The sequence below is a fragment of the Caretta caretta genome, chromosome 19, assembly GCF_965140235.1.
Source record: "Caretta caretta isolate rCarCar2 chromosome 19, rCarCar1.hap1, whole genome shotgun sequence".
NCBI classification, from domain to species: Eukaryota; Metazoa; Chordata; order Testudines; family Cheloniidae; genus Caretta; species Caretta caretta.
In genome coordinates this window covers 2,064,597-2,081,722 of record NC_134224.1, presented here as the reverse complement: position 1 = coordinate 2,081,722, position 17,126 = coordinate 2,064,597, and the positions used below count along the sequence as shown (strand labels likewise).

At 47.5% G+C, this 17,126-nt stretch overlaps 1 protein-coding gene across 4 annotated transcripts in view; it reads right to left on the bottom strand.

Annotated features, from left to right (window-relative positions):
* GRIK3 (glutamate ionotropic receptor kainate type subunit 3) overlaps positions 1-17,126 on the bottom strand; it is a 276,204-nt gene that overhangs the window by 124,860 nt on the left and 134,218 nt on the right. For all 4 annotated transcript variants that reach the window (XR_012665519.1, XM_048825738.2, XM_048825737.2 and 1 more), the window contains 2 exons: positions 13,388-13,441; positions 5,300-5,473 (listed from right to left, as the gene is read on the bottom strand). Coding sequence is in view for 3 of the 4 variants with exons in the window: in XM_048825738.2 (XP_048681695.1) it covers positions 5,300-5,473; positions 13,388-13,441 (228 nt within the window). In the remaining variant the exon portion in view is untranslated. The remainder of the gene's footprint in view (positions 1-5,299; positions 5,474-13,387; positions 13,442-17,126) is intronic.

The window sequence follows — 17,126 nt, the reverse complement described above, 5'->3', positions numbered from 1 at the left end:
CAATCATTCCCATGACCTTATTCCTCCCAAGCGTGAAGAGCAAGAGCCTGGCCTACATCCCGCTGGTGTATCTTTACAACACTAAGGGACAGGATACTGGGTCTTATAAGTCTGGGGGATACTGGAACACGTTTAAGCACACAGATGGTGTATAATTATTATTTGTTTGATGGTGGTATGTACGGGCCCCAGCTGAGAGCCCATTGTATTAGACACTCTACAAACACATAGGGAGAGACAGGCCCTATCTCCAAGAGCTAAACAGACAAGAGAGGCATGGGGCAGGAGAGAAATATAACCACACATCAGGAAAGAGACTTGCCCAAGATCCCACTATAGGTCCCTGGCAGAACTGGGAAGAAAGCCAGTGCCCTCCCCACTGGGCCATGCTGCCTTTCTCTTCTATTGCATTGTTCTGGAATACTAGAGAGGAGAAGACAGCACAATATTCTACTCCGAGCAAGCAGGGTGAGTTCACAGATACTTACAGCTAATGTGCATTAGCCATGAATTCCCATGTGGAACCCTCTAGGGAGTTCGAGTCACCATCCCACACTAGCATGGAGAGTGCAGTGTAAGCTAACCAAAAGGTCACCAGCAGTAAAGAACCTACATTACAAGAAAGGATGAAGGGATCTGGACTTTGTTTTCATAGTAGAGGAGTGAGCCTCCAGGTGCCATGGTAAAGGTTTCCAAAATTAGAAAGGCAGAGCCAGGGTGGCTGGGGATAAACCCCGCTCAAAGGTGAGGCGTGTTTCGAAAGCAAAGGGCCAGAATGGCAGGTTCGGTGCTAGCCTCGGATTTGGCAGTCATGGTTTTCCACCTGCAAATAGCACCTGTACTCAGAGTTTCATGCCTCTGAGGGGTTATACCCACAAATCCAGGGACGGGAGTTCAGTGGCTGAGCGCTCCCCGTTGTGCCTCTGACCATGCAAACTCAAGTGAGCAAGTGACGGCATAGCTGAAAATCAGACCCACCATCCAAACTGTATTTGGGAGTACACAGGAAATCAGGCAGAACTTAGCCACGCAATAAGCTCCCAGAGAAGGGACTGAGTTTGATAGACACCTGACTTAGCTGCTGGAGAAGGAGATGCTTGAAGGACATGATTCTGAAGCACAAAGATAGGGTGAACAGCAATTCAAACAGGGCTGGCTCATTAAACCTGTGGCCTCTGCGTGCTCCTAAAACGACTTCCGTTCTTATCATCCACCACTACTGCAGATATTGCAGAGACTCAGTGTGCATTTGAGTAGAGTACAGCAGGCCCCAGTATTAGGGTGACCAGACAGCAAATGTGAAAAATTGGGACAGGTGGTCGGGGGTAATAGGAGCCTATATAAGAAAAAGACCCAAAAATCCGGACTGTCCCTATAAAATCGGGACATCTGGTCACCCTACCCAGTATGCTCGAGTAGTTACGGAAAATAGTGCACCCATCGCATAATCTAAAGATAGTTTAAAACAAAGAGGAAGCTCTTACATCCCCAAGGCTTGTATTCTGGGGGGTCATATTTGGTAGGGAGGAAGGACCCTAAAACCAGAGGTCCGAGAGCTTTGTGACCTTGCTATTGACAAGAGGTGGTAAACAACCAAATCTTAGTGCACGCATAACAAAGGGTTCTACTAACTGAGGTCTTGTCGTACATTCTGTGCAATAGTCTCTCTCCGTGGTCATGCAAAGCCAGGGGTATGTGCCGTCTATAAAAATGAAATAATTTAGAAGGTATTTTGGAGAAGTGTCGGAACAAGAGAAAAGATTAAAAAAAAAGTCAAAGAAATGCAGGAAATAGGGGGAGAGCCTGCTACAAGGAAAATTTCAGCTGCAAGAGAGAGACATTTGTCACTGGGGAGCGATCCCCAGATTCTAAGGCCAGAAGAGACAATTATGGTCATGCAGACTGAGCTTCTGCTTCTCCCAGGGCAGAGAACCTGAACCAGTAAACTCCTGGAGTAGAGGGAATTATTTTTCCCAATACAATGGGTCCTCCTGCAAATCTCACATGTATGGAGATGGAGTAACTTTACTCCCAGTTGCCCTGTTTCCTTCCAAAGCTTGGGGTCCCCACTTCTGAAAGCCTGGCCCACCGTTTTGATGTTTGACATTGACCAGAAGGCATAAAAAGGGAGAGAATTCTAGTGTGTGCCTGCCTCATTTCTCGGTTTAGTAAGAAGGGAGGGTTCAGATGTCTTGGGCAGAGATGTCTGATGTTAGAAGGATGCTGCTCCTAGCTGCAGAGAGAAACTTTCAGCTCTGCTGGAAGAAGACTTTTAAAAAAATTTATTAGAAAGCCCACAGCATGCTGGTTCAGTCTTTGCTGGCGAGGAGAGAGGCTGGAAATCACAGCCAGCATGCAGGCATCATCTCAGAGTAGCATTTTATCATAATGCCCCTTTGTGACAGGCAGAGCAGAAGATTAACAAGCCATACTGGGGAGGGGGAAGATCACGCCCGTGCCTCTGGTTATTACCAGCTGTCTTGCTGCAATAGAAGAAGGGATGCTGCTGTCCTCGTTTCTGCCAGCCGCCAGGTCCATCCTTGCCCCAGATGTGCTTGGCTCCCGACATGCAGAGAGAGAGCGAAGTTTCTCACGAGGCCATGTGGCACTCTGGGGATGGGGCTAAGAAAGCAGACTCCTTATGGTCAGAAATTAAGACATGTTCCTAATGCATCCTTCCCTCTAGTGTTGGGAAATCCCACAAACCAGCCACCAGATATCTGATCTGCCCTTGCCGGCTATTTCTCTCTGAAACCCTGAGCAGAGATGGACATGGCGCTCGGGAGGGGGGGGGGGGTGGTTCTCAAACTGCCTTTTTCTCACTGTCACTCCCCTTGAGGGCTCCATATGCACTGGGTCTCTCTCTGGTTTTTCTCAGCCCTCCTTGATGCACACGCTGAGTAATAGGACCCAAGCTATGAGCCGTCTCTGGGTCGGAACAGTGGAGCACTTCCTCCTTTGCTTGCCCATCCCTACAGAGGAGCACCATCCCGAAATCCACACTGTGAATAAGGCACCTTCTAGTCCCTCTGGAGTCCTGGGGCCCCTGAGGAGTCAGAAGCCCAGAATGTGTCCGGTTGGGGGCCTTGCTTGCTATGGGCCAAAGGCAGAAGGAGAATGGTGGAAACCTCCACTCAGGAGAAACCCTCAGTGACAGACGGCAGGCACTTCAAGGAGGAAAGGACGCAAATGCACCAGTGACAATTTCGGAGCCTTTTACCCGGGGATCCTGGTTGGGGTGAAGAGGCAGGACAGGAGGAAACCAGGCAGTACTTGTGTGGGATGCAGCATCCTCCCAGTAGAAACTATTGGGGTGTGGAGCTGCTACCAACCCCCACAGCAGCAGCATTCCGGGGTGGCAGGGAACCCCAGCTCCCAACACAAGCGTGTCAACTCTGCTCCCATTCTCCAGATCACTCGCTCCAAACTGCAGGCCTTATCCTGCCAGGTACTGAGCTCCCAGTGAAGTCTGCGGCAGGCAGGGGTGCCGGTGAACCTCCCAGGAGGCATTCAGCATCTTGCAGGATTGTGCCCTGTGAAATATCACACGGCTGTCCTTAATCCAGCCCAACCCTCTGGTGAGTTTCGTGCAAGAGCTTGTCACAGCGGCAGGCACGTCCCTGGTGACATGGCTCCCGCTGAACGTGCGGCACGAGCATTCGGAATTCCCAGTGCCTGTTCTCAGGAGCAGGGTGCTCGTGGATGGTGACCCCTTGGGGCACCCGTCTGCCCCAACCTGAAAGGCAGCTTGTGCAGGGCAATGAGGAGAGGGTTCCTTCCTCAGCCTGGGAGCACCAGGGTTTGTCGCACATGCATCATGGACCTTTCCAGTGCAGTGAGCTTTGTGCATGGGGCCGGCGCAGAGAAATCCAGGCGTGTTCCCATGAGGAATACAGTATCTATCTGATTAAAGAAACAGCTGCCCTCCTTTGCCTCTCATTCCCAGCAGATACTGTGCGGGGCACTTCCCCCGTTTACACCACACCTAGTCGCGGTCCCTGCATGGCCCAGCCACGCAACAGCCTGAACTAACAGCTTCAAATCAGTCTATGTGCATCCAGATTTTGTGGAGGAGACGTGACAGCGGGTCGCACCATTAAGACAAGTCATATAGCTGCACGGAAGCTGCAGCCCGCGGGCATGCTGGCCCACACAGATGGACTGTAATAACATTGGTACAGTACTGAGAGCTTTGTTGTATTTAAGAGGCAATTACAATAGAGAGCAACTAAGTACATGAGGAAGGATCCCTGGGATGGGTTGTCCTGAGACAAGTTGGTTGAGATGTGAGTCTTTTACTATATGTTTGTACAGCCCCCGCTGGAGCCTTTGGGTGCTAGAGAAAGGCGAAGAATTACTATTATTAATAAGAAATAATCACAATAACAATAAGAACAATTAGAGCTGGTCAAAATGTTTCCAAATTTCAGAATTAAAAACAATAAAGGAACGATTTTCTTGACCTTTCCACAGTTTTCTTCCAGTTTTTTCTCCAAATTACAGGGCTGGTGGAAATTTTTACAATTTGAAAATATTGACACAAATGTTTGTGGGTTTTCTCCTGACTGGCTCCACTACGAATAAATAATGCTCGGAGTCATTAATGGACTTTTGCATGGTCAACATAGGCTTCCAGGGGACTTATCTGCAGCAGGGGCAGCTGCAAAACTCTCAAGACACCAAATGTGCATTTCTCTTGTACTCAGATCCTTGTCAGTGGTAGCTTCACACTGCTCACACACCTACTGGTGAATAACTACCTTCAGATCCAGTCCCTGCAGGGGAGACCACGTTTAGCAAAATGAGAGTGCACGGATGCTTTTTTGATTTTTAAAGTTGTATGAAATCTAAAAAGGGTTTTTTTCCCCCCCCAATGGATCACCTATCCATCCACTTCTGGATTTTAACTAAACGCTGAAGCGAACAGCACTGACTGCTGTATTTAGAGAAGAACAGCAGCTATCTTCACACATCAGACTTTTATGGATGATGGGCCAAGGAGATGTAGATCCCCTGTGATTGACACACATGCTGATACACCAGGGTGAATATGGCCCGATGCAGCTATGAGAGGGACGTCCAACTACGATCCTTTGTTAAGTTTCAAAAGCAGAGAAATAATCAGTAGAAAATAAATGTCAATTATTCAGTAAAATCCTAGAGGAATAACTCCCTCCCCGGAACCCAGGCAGCACCCAGAGCAGATATAACGGGAGCGGCGTTTGTGTCAGAGCCCCTCTCTGCACAGCCAGGGACAACACACCCACACGCCAAAGGGATTTTAAAGTGACCATCGTACCATCATGACTCCGTCAAGCAGGCCTGACTCCACCCTGGGCGTGGCCTGCAGCCGCTCCATGGACCATTTCTCAGTGATGGCAGACACGTGGGGGTTCTCCACGTTGAGGATCCGGAAGCCAGTCAGGTTCACTCCAGAGTAGCGATATGGTTCTAGGTCTAATGCATAAAGATCCTTAAAAGAGAGAAATCAGTTTTAACATTTTGTGACTTTCTTTTATTTGTCGCATTTCCTTTGTTTAATGTGGTGCCCTTTGTATTAAGCTGGAGAGTTCAGGGTTCACAGAAAGTGGGATACAGGATGCTGCCGTACTGAATGCAGGGTGTAGAGCTCCGTCCCTTACCATCATTATGAGTATCATGATAGTACCAATGGAATCAGGGCTCCATTGTGCTACATACATCTAGGAAAAGCCAATCTCCCTTCCAAAGACTTTACACTCTAAACACACAAGACAAACAAAGAAAAACAACAAAATGTTTTGTTCAACCCAAAATGAAATGTCTAGTTTTCAAGTTTTTTTAAATCAAAAGACAAAGTCATTTTGAACTGAAAAATCTTTTTTTTTTTCTTTCAATATATTGAAATGAAACATTTCCAAATTTCAGTAAGAATTTGCAAAATGTTTTGGTTGACTCAAATCTGCATTTTTCCGTGAAAAAAGTTGACTGAAAAATGTCATCCAACCCTAGTCCTGAAACTGGTGCCTGGCCACTACACCCAGCAGAATGAGGTCTTAAAAGGCATTGTTTCTGCATTTGAGTTTAATCCTATAAAAGTTCCCCAAGGTTTTTTCCTGGAGAATTTGCTTTGAGTGCTGAGTCCTGGATGGTGCCTTGGATGACAGAATAACTCCAAATTTGGAATGTCAATTTGCAGATCACTACAGAAGAGGAGCTAAGATGAATTTCTTGACATTACAACCAGTGTACACAGTCTGAAAATGAATGAGTGTGCCCTTTATACAATAAAAAAAGAGAGAGACGGAGAAACCAGGCAGTCTTTAGCTCGCCTGGCAACCAGCCCAAAGCTGTCACTCGGCAGGCTGGGAGAGAGGGGGTATTTGCAGTCCTTCGTAAGCGCACTTCCTTAATGCATCTCTTGGCTCTGCCACATCTGAATATTAACTTCAGTACAGGGAGGTCTGTAGCTCAAACCTCAGAAACAAATCTGAATGGGTTTTGGATCCGAGACATGCCAGGCACACACCACAGCTGTTCAGCTCGGCAAAAAACAAGAACAGCTCACCCAAGGGAAATGGAAGCTGCCTGGATGATGAAGCTGAACAAGGTTTCCTGGGAGTTCACAAATGAGGGAATCGTGAGTGAGCATGGCAGAGAATGGCAGTCAGGAGGGGGCTTCGGTCCTGGAATAATCTGCTTAATGAGTTGTTTTAACCATATTTTATTTTGAACAGTTTCTGCAACAGTTCTTGATTTTGTAATCCCAGATCATCCCATTCCTACCATCTTCTCTGCTGATTCATTCTCTAAAACAGATGAGAGGCAATAAAAAAAAAACTAGTTTGCATGCACCACATTCTCCTGGGCCAAATTCTAGGAAGTGCTGAGTTTCTGTTTTGACTTTTTGTTTCAAAATGGCATTGTTTAGAAATTAAGACAAATTAAAAACCCCACAGAATGGGATGAAAAACACCCCAAAATGAAACAAAATGTTTTATTTTGTCCCGGTCGTGGATTGTACACTCTTTGGGGCTGGACCTGTCTCTTCGTTCTGTGTTTGTACATTGCCTAGCACAACAGGGTCCTGGGACATGGCTGGGGCCGCTAGGTGCTCCTGCAATACGAATGCATGGGTTTCCCTGCCGGATTCGATTGTACCCTGACACCGCCTCATCAAAGTCAGTGTTTAACTACCACCATGATGTGCCACACCGCTCGACCTGTCAGAGACCAGGTCTGGGGTGAAATGTGAGCCACGAAAAGGATCCCTGCTGGGAAGTTAAAATGCCGCTGGGTTCCTTCCTTTACAGCAAATGACACTTTCTGGAACCTCAGCCCCGTGATTCTTTATTACTGACTGCACCAGGGCAGCTCGTCCCAGCGGGGCTGCAGGGCTGAGGCCGGCCAACCCTGCTTACTGAAGAGGCACGCCTTGGTGGGGCCCGGGGCCTCCTCGCAGAGAGCAGTAGGGTGAAGTAGCACACTGGGACAAAGGAAGAGCTCTGTGTGTGGCCGACTAAACCAGGGCTGGGTATAAACTTTTGTGTTACGGGTATGAGGTTCCCTCTGGGGTCTCTCGGGGGATTGTTTGAACCATTTTGGTTATTAAACCATCCCTGGGTGGGGGTGCTGTTAGCCACAAGACAGACAATACAGGAGTTCTCAAAGGGCCTGCAAGAGAAGGCTAACGTGGGCAGGGTACGTGCAAAATGACCCCTGGCCGTGAGAGGAGTTAGCTACACTGATGTAAATATAGGGTGACCAGATGTTCTGATTTTATAGGGACAATCCTGATATTCAGGGCTTTGTCTTATATAGCACCTGTTACTCCCCACGCCTGCCCCGATTTTTCACACTTGCTGTCTGGTCACCCTATGTAAATAGTCATCAACAGTACAAGTGAGGGGACCCCCAAGTTGTGTGGAAGGCTGGGAACTTTGCAATGACATGAGGTGAAGTCCCTAGATCTGCAGGATATGTGCAAGGGGTGTTGATTTAGGGGTTTACAAAACCCTACAAGATTAGAGGAACAGCCTGACTGACCCCCAACGCTAACCCAACAGGCCGCTGTTCTTTGTTCAGTGTCAAAAACCCAAAGTGCAAATTGGGGATGATTTGGACACTAAACGGTAACTTGGGAAGTATGTTCATCTCTGTCACATCCAGTCATTCTCTACCGTGTTATTTATGCGTAATCACCAGTATTCACGTGCAATGCCCATTGCAGGATTTAGGGAACATGGCAATTTTGAAATGGCTGCTCTACGTAAACTCCACGCACCTTTATCCCACCTAGCATACTGTACCCCCTTCAGCACCGGGACACAGCTTGTCTGTGCCCAGGGGGGTTTCCTCACCAGATCTAATGGAGGAGTTTGTCAAAGGAAGTAGCCAAGTCATGGATTCAATCTTGCTCTGTATCCCAGCAGAGCGGCACCCGCTGCTTCTCACAAGCACATGGTCCGACCTGCTCCAGGGCCAGCTGCTACTGCAGCAGGGGGTTCACATAAGCTGCTTAGAGAGCTCCCTGCGGACTGCATAGTCCAGTTGAAGGTGTGTCTCCTGACCTACAAAGACCTCTATGGAAAGCGCTCTACCTGCCGGTGGTTGCCTCTCCCTCCATGACAGCTACAATCCCACACAACGGTGCAACTCTACACCAATGGGGGAGACCCATGGGTGCAGGGGACCAGATGTTCCCAGACTATGGAGCTCCCCGCCCTGAGAAAGAACAAACACCTGGGATCCAGCCACTCTCAGGCCTAGAGACAAGTCTCATTTCTTCAACTTCAATAGTTTCTTCACATCCCCCGTCCCCTGCACACGTCCACAACTCACACACGCAAACACAGGGAGCCTTAGGAACTGAGCAAGCTATTTCTCTTTCCAGCTGGGAAGGGAGAAAGGGAGCAACTGTTGTTGTCATTTCTACTTGTAAACCCTCTCTTATCGCTGTGGTGACATGGGCTGTCTAAGGAGAGAGCCTTTCTGGAGCATGGAGTGAATGGTTGAGGCTTGGATTAATAACGTGGAAATTCCCCCATGAACAGTGTCCACCCACACGGGCCAGTGCCTTCTTTTCTGGCAACGCTTTGTTATTGCGGGTAGTAATGAAGTCTCCCTGCTATGGCTCACAGGGGCTGAAGCGATAAGGATGGGTATACGTTTATTGTTCTCAGAAGGGATTTTGAAAAGTTGGGTTATATTTTAACCGTTAATCGATCCCCTGCTGGTGAAGTCTCGTTTTTCTGTCTGATAGTCTCTGGCAGTCCCTGTGTGAGTCATCTGGCCCAGATTGCTTGTGCAATGAGGCAGGGACCACTGGGTGCACGTCTCAATACAGGAGAGAGATGGTCCTGCATCATGCAATATGCCACTTCAGCCACACAGCTGCTTGACAATCAGTTCTATTCTGCCCAAGGGTGAGTGAAGGAACAGACCATCCTGTTTCCTGCACTGGACAGTGCGCCCGTATAGGCCGCGTACTGCAAACACACAGGCGCGGCTTGGGAGGTTACTGGGCAATGTGAATAGCACACGTAACAATTTGCTGGGATTTCGTTAGCTGTTCAAGAGCAGCATTGGGAAGAGTTAGTGAGGGCCAGAGCTCTGCCTGATAAGGAAGCTTTGCGCAAGCATGTATCGACTTTAGGAATAGGCTTGGCAACTCCTTAAGGGGATTCATCAAGGAGGTGACAGGGAATCTCTCAATGGGGAAGCAAGGACTTGGGATATTTATTATGCCTTTGTGCATCTTAGTGGCTGAACACTGATGTCTCCTGACACCCAACAGGAACCAGCTTAGCCATGCAAATGTGGTTTTTGGTGACGTCACAGGCTGACCCTGTGTAATGACCCTGATGGTGCACTCTCCCACTTGCAGAATTCGTAATTTCTGGAACAGCTGGCAGAGCATTGGCCCCAAATGCAGAACCGTAATCAGTGTGTGAGAAAACCAGCGCATTCCAGACCACGGTGACTGCACACTCCATGGAGGAGCTGGGAATCATTGCAGCTCTTGGGCCTTAAGCTTTTAGGGCCTGATTTTATTTTTAAATGCTGGCTTCCTATTTTGCACCCTCCAAGTGCACAGCTGATGCCATGTAGATGTTTGCAGGTCCAGTCACTAATTACGCCCACAAAGAATTGCATGGTCAAATTTTCACCTGCAAAATTTTAGGTAGAAAACCAGAGATCCAGTTAAAGAGCAGGCTGAAAATCAATCTTGAATATCCTCTCATAAATGATGCCAGGTGACTGAACTCAGCATGCAGATATTTAATTGCATCAGGGTTTGGATGGTTAACATCATCTTTATCTCAGACTATGGGTTTATTAGTCTATTGCTCGACCCCAGGGGAACAGTTTTCATATTCCTCATTCTTCCAGCAATCAGAATTTTTAGGCATAGAATATCTTCTGTTAGTGCTTTGGGAAAAGATGTGGTGAATTCACTTCTGAGGCTAGCAGATTCACTTCCACAGCTTTAGTTGTACATGACAAAGTCCATCCAGCTAGCTCCAACTGATGTCCAGGACCTCCTATCTCTCTGTTCCCCTCTCTGCCATGCCTCCAGCACTGGCTTCCCTTCTCACCCTGCCCATACTCAGGGTGTGACTATCTCCTGTTCTGCGTCTCCTGTAGCCCTTCACTTCCCCAAGGATCTGATTTCACTTCCATGGAAGCTAACTTGAGCCTTTCCATTCTCCTCCAGTCCATTTGAAATCTCAGCTGAAATCTGACTCTCCAGCTTCTAGAGATAAAAGAACAATTAAGAATTCAAACTGAGTTGCAAAAATTGCAAGGAAAAAAAATCACCATATTAGTTCCTCCCAGACCTTCTGCTCCTGCCGCTCCTATATCTGCAACTTGGAGCATCTGTTTCCATTTTCCAGTTCATCTACCTTTTCCTTCTATCACTGACTCTGGTGCTTTGGATTTGTCCCCTTCCACCTTCTCTGGAACATTGCTTTTCAGAGTTACGGAGCTGCTTTTACACCCCTGACGTTGCCCAGCAAAAAGTTCTTAGCGGAAGCTCCACCTTCCATGACAGGCGCGGCTTCTTGAGAGTCTGCGCCCGCAGAGATCAGGGATCTATTCTGTTAGCTGCTCTGCAAACACACAGAAAGGGGCGGGGACTTGCTGTGGTCCAAATCCGGCAACAACTGCACTGACAACCCCCATTTGACTTCAGCGGAGCTCTTTGTGTTTGGATGTCACCTAGCACCATGGGGCCCTGATCTCGGCTTAGGCCTTCAGACGCTACTGAGTCCCTGTTTCAACACAATCAACTGATGTACATCGAAGTGACCTGCCTCTCTGATGTGCTGAGTTTCACAGGAGTAGGGTGTGCTCAGCACCAGCTGAAAGCCAGTCCAGTTTAATTTAAGTGCCTAATAATCAGGTTCAATATTAATTTAAGTGCCAGAAAATCAGGCCCCCACACACCCACCTGGGCAGGCCCCATGATTTGAACATTACGGCCTTCTGTTCTGTCTCCTGAACGCTCTCCCCTTCCCCCTGGTGGCTCTAGAGATGGCATTTAGTGCCTGCCCCAAGTCCTCCGCTGTGCAATTTCCCGCTCAGGCGCAGAGTCCGAGTCCTGCAGGTGCTGAACTCACCCTTCGCAGCACGCGCGGCTACAGACTGTTTCAGCGTTAAGCCCTAGCCCTCTTCAGAGCAGCCCAACGTGCAGCGAAGACCCTGAGCTCAGCTGGATGAGTGGAGCAAGCAGCAGAACATCAGCCCTCTTCCCCCTTACTTCTAGCTCCTCTGCTGGTGTCCGCGCCTGCTTGAGATGCTGCCCTGGGCACGCTCTTTCGCTCTGGACTTGGTGCACAGACTCTAAGTAGTTTGAGTCCCCAGCTTTCCTTAGCTACCCGCAAACAGCTGTGTTAGAGAGACCTCTCTTTGTACGGGCACCGCACAATCCTACAAGCTGCCGAGCCACTTCTAGAGATGCCACGTCCCGCTGACCCCAACGGGAGCTGAGGGTGCTGAGCACCTTGCAGGATCAAACCCTAAATCATGTGGAAGCAAGGGCTATGCTTGACACCAAACAACGGCTTCTCAGGCATCTTGCTGGATCCTGGCTCCCAGTTCCGTTAGAAGGAAAATCAAGAGGGGGCCCTACATGTTGAACTCAGCTTTGCTGTTTGGCAAAATGTTGAAGCATTCCATGCCAAATGTTGATCGAGTGTACTCAGCACTGTCTAGGGACCTTTCAGAAACATTTACTATAACATAATAGACTGATTCATTAGCACCCCATGGGTCTAGTATGGTCAAAGCTGGAGAATGTGCATTGCAAGCTAGGAAAACATTGCCTTCAGGAATAATAGATTAAAACATCTTTCCCATGGTATAACTGTTATTTCAGGAAAGTGGCATTAATTGTGATCACTTATCTGTTAATTTATTAACAGTTTTTCCCCACCTCCAGGCTTTACCTACACACAAGATGTACTATGGGCTCAGCTGGGACTGATTAATAGGAGGTTATCTGGGAACTGCTTAAAGCTGCCTGGAATAGATAATGGCAGTAGGAGTAATTAAAACGTCTTTTGCATTTGAAAAATAAGTTTTACAAATTTTAAGGGTTAGTTTATTATGTTTCTTTCCTAAAGGGGAAAGATACAGGAGTTTTTTTTAGCATCATACCAAATTCAGGAGGGTCCCAGACAATAACACCCTGAATTAAAACAAAAAAAAAAAAGCATATGCCAAGAACAATGCCTCCTGGAGTCAGAGGGGAACTAACCCATGTTTAATGAGACTGAAGATAATTTCAAGCTGAATTCTTCTCATGCAAAATAAACCTGCAGTGTCAAAATATCTCCCACAGCAAGGAGGGTTAGGCTGCGGTTCTCAAAAGAGCCTCAGGCAGAGAGGTTCCCAACGCCTATTGAATTTCAGCACCCACAAATCCCATGCACAATGGCTAAGGACCTTGTGCACACGCTCAGCTTTCAGCGTGTGAGCAACCACACCGAGATCAAAATTACGGGAGGAAAAGAAGTTGAACAAATATTTTGGGCCTGATTCTCTTCTTGCCTCCGCTCGTGTATATGTGGAGTAACTCCAGAGAAGTAAACGCAGTTACACTGATGAAAAGCAGTGTACGTGAGAGGAGAATCAGCGTGTCTGTTAATACGAACAGTTACGTGATGCTTCAATGAGAAGGCCAGATTAAAAAAAATCTGATTTTAGACCAAAGCTAAGTAAAACCTCCTGGTTCCTGTTCTGTTAATACAGGCCCACCCCGCCCCTCTGGGGTCCTGGAGCTGTATGACACACCCAGAAAAAAGTATTCCGTACGGCTCACTGACAACATGCAGCACCTGCTCACATTTCATTCACGGTACATGGGGACAGTAAAAGGAGTTGCATTGATTTGATACTTTACCAGAGTAGTGAAGATGAAGTGGTAGTATTCCGTCATCATTCCCATTGCCATGGCCTTAAGAAGAGTGGAGGGGAAAGAGGGTTAGCAAGATGTATGGTAAAACCGTCCAGAAGAAACAGTGAAAGAAAAACACCTGAAGGGCTGATACATACAGAGAGAGATGAACCAGGAAACACATTTGGATTCTGGACTGATTCAGCAAAGTGCTTAAGCATGTGTTTAACTTTAAGTTCCTGGGACATAAGCATATGCTTACATGCTTTGCTGAATCAAGGCCTAAGGCCCTTGTAGCCTGTTTTAAACAGGTACTGAGCACATCCAGATCCCATTGACTTCAATAGGGCATGGCGCTCCAGCAGTGAGAAAAATCCAGAGATTTGATTACAACATCTGGGCATCTCCACACGTCCTATACCACGTGAAATCCCAACACTGACAATGAGCTGGCCGCTGCTGGCCTGGCTGGGACAGAGGGAGAAAGATATGGCTGTGTATACTTCTTGAGGAAGGTACTCTGGACACCTTGGTGATGGGCAACATTATAGAAACCTAGGCAGACACACAGCCCACCACCAGGGTAATGCTGCCTTGTGTTGATCTTAAAAGGTGAAGTGTAAAGCTTTTTATTCCTTAACTTTGGACTGGCATTGCTGTGTATTTCCATCTGTCGTTGTTAGTGTGGGTCTTTGGTGCCTACCACATTCGTACAACTAATTTTTTTTAAACGACTGTGCCCCTTTTTCCGAACATAATCAATGGAGGGTTATACTTAGCATCTGGGACTCTAATTAGAAATACTGGGGGGGGGGGGGTGTCAGAAAAAGTCCAGGGGGAAGGAGAATGGAGGGAAGCCACTCAGCCATTCTGTATTATTCTATCAATGAAGTCAGATCAATTAGTATACATTTAGACCTGCTTGATGGGCTGAAAGGACTGCTCCAGAAATCGTCAGAGCAAAATCTGGCACCCAGGGCAATGTTTACTATTTCCAAGAAGCATTGCAGTAGATCTTAATAGTTGGGTGGAATGAAGGGCCAGACAGTTTCTGGCAGGAAGCAGGAGCTGCAGATATCCAGAGAAACAAATAGCTTTTCCCCCAGAGCTGCCTTAGCTCCTTTAGTCTGGGGAAATAGCATGTCAGCGTCTTTGAAACATGGGGTGTAAAGCAGTGTCCAGTTAATGGATGCAATATTTTAGTGTTTCCTTCTACAGCTGATGCGAAAGGGATCAGAGTAGACCAAGAAGCAGGAGTCCATATAAACGATGACTCCCACACATCATTGCCATGATGGATATTAATAAAACTAGACTGAATGCATAATTCTACGATACATATCACTGAATCTTTTGGACCAGAAAGAGCCTGGACTATTACCAAATCCATTCACCTTGCAACAGGGCATAGCCCTAGTGTATCTAGGAAAGGAATCCTCCTGGAAAGATTTTCAAACAGAAGGGAGGTTTGGCTTTTTGGATAGGGTTCAGTGTGCTTTTGGGGAAAGCAGATCTAAGAGTACTTCAAAATCTTTAATGACAGCCACCTTGCCTCCTCTGACCTCAGGGGATGTTTGCTTCTCTCTGCTTTCTGTTTGGTTCTGCTACAATTACTAGGGCAGAGTTTAGCTCTGAGGAAGAAAAGAACAGTTTGAAAAGAAGCAGGGGGTTAGGAAACATGGAGAGGATGGGCCAATCCAGATTGCAGGGCCTAGAAACCCAGAATCTGAAGTTTTCCCTTCATTCCTTTCCTTGACCTGGATGTCTTTAAAAAACACGATGATATTAATGCAAAAAATAATCAGGTCTCTGGTATGAGCAGAAGATTTCAACCCAGAAGGCAATGAGGCTGTAATTCTCTGAGTCATCCACGATGGTAAATGTTAATGTGCTGGGGCCCAATCCTGCCATCAGATGGCTGGTGTGATGCATGAGTCTGAATGCAGAAAATGCCTCTGCTTTTGTAAAGAAATAAAGCAAAAAGCAACCCGCAGAACAGTAGAAAGGCTATCAACAACCGCCGGGGAGGGGGGAAAGGGGAGAGGGGGAACTTTAGAAAAGGTAGGACTGTGCCGAGCAGGAGTTCAGCAATCCATTCACAGACCGCTGCCAAGGAGGAGGAGAAAGAAAGTTGGGAGTTCAGAGAACAGACGTGATCGTAAACCGATGACCAGAAAGACTGAGACCAGACTTTTCTCAAGTGAAATTATAGTGCAAGAGGATAAAACAGAAAATACTTTAACTCCCTGGTGCTATCTCAAGAAACGCCACACCTGCTTCCTGGGAATGTGATCGTCTCATATATGCTGTCTGTATTATCTTGGGGTAGTCCTTCTTGGGTTAGTGGGGTTTAAAAGTATTGCCCAGGGTAACTATGAGTTGCCTTGATGCTATAGTCACTGTGGGGATATTTTTAATGAATGTGTTAAAGAGACTGGGTTTTCAAATGTGACTCATGATCCAGGGTGCCCAACCTAGGCCACCTCTGAGGGGCCTGATTTGAAGAGAGCAGGTGCTCGGCACTTTCTGAAAATCAGAGTGTGTTAAGCCATCTCACACTGGGCACCCAAAAATCAGGACTCACTTTTGGAAATCTTGTCCTTGAACTCTACGTTATTTAGTGGGGCAGCTTGGCAGGATTCCTCTCCTGCTTCGACTTGCAAATAGGTGCAGTACAATAGGTGAGCTCAGAACACTTGTCCTGACACGGGAAGCAAAAACTGTAGGTCAGACTTGCGTGTGGTTTAATTGGCATGTTTGCTAAAGTATCCCAGAAGGGAATAACACAGAAAAGTTTCAGAGTAACAGCCGTGTTAGCCGTATTTAGCCGTATGGAGTGGAAATCTATCAACTGCATGAAAACTGACTAACACGGCTGTTACTCTGAAACCTGTCATTATGCAAGGCACTGCATTTAGCCGTATGGAGTGGAAATCTATCAACTACAGAAAAGTTGTTATTGTTTAACAGAAAGGGTCTAGCTCTGAATCGTATCCCTTTTGCACAAACGTGTGACGTGTGTTGCGCTCTTCCTGTATCTTGCACAGTCTTCTTCCCCTCCCGCCCCACTGATTCGCAGTGGGAACAGAGCCCTACCATTCTAATCTGGCGGGATTTGACAGTCACTTTGCACAGGTGTAAAGGCCTGCAGAAGTTGCTGGGGAAGAGCAGACTGGACTCACCGTCTCCATAACCCATCCTCCAGAGAGCAAGGCCGCAGTATCGTGCCAGATTCATGCTCTCTGGCAGTCAGAAAAGATGCAGGGAAAAACTGGAGCTATCCCCACTCCTCAATCCACCCCGCACCAGGTATGAGCGGGGACTGCGGCAGAACCCAGGGGGAGAGCTCGGTACACAGCAGGGAGCTTTGACACCAGCTGAGGTGCGGGTGGAGGGGGTTGTGACATTCCTCCGGAGCTCTTAAGGTCCTTTGGCACTCGGTCCTAGACAACGAGCAATCCTCTAGGGCAGTGGGTCTCATGGCCAATCAGCGCAGAGCTGCAGCCCACGTGACATCCGCAGGGCTGCACAGGTAGCATATATTATGACACGGATGCAACCCACACAACACACAGAGAGCTGCATAGGCAGCCCACAATGGTCAATAGGTTGGAAACCACTGGTCTATGGATTGTAAGTAGATACCCCTGTTTCTTGTTTCCTAAAAAAAAACCCCACATACAAGAAACCTTTTGTGCCCCCCCCGACCTCCACCCCACCCACCCTTTATTCTTTACCCACACCG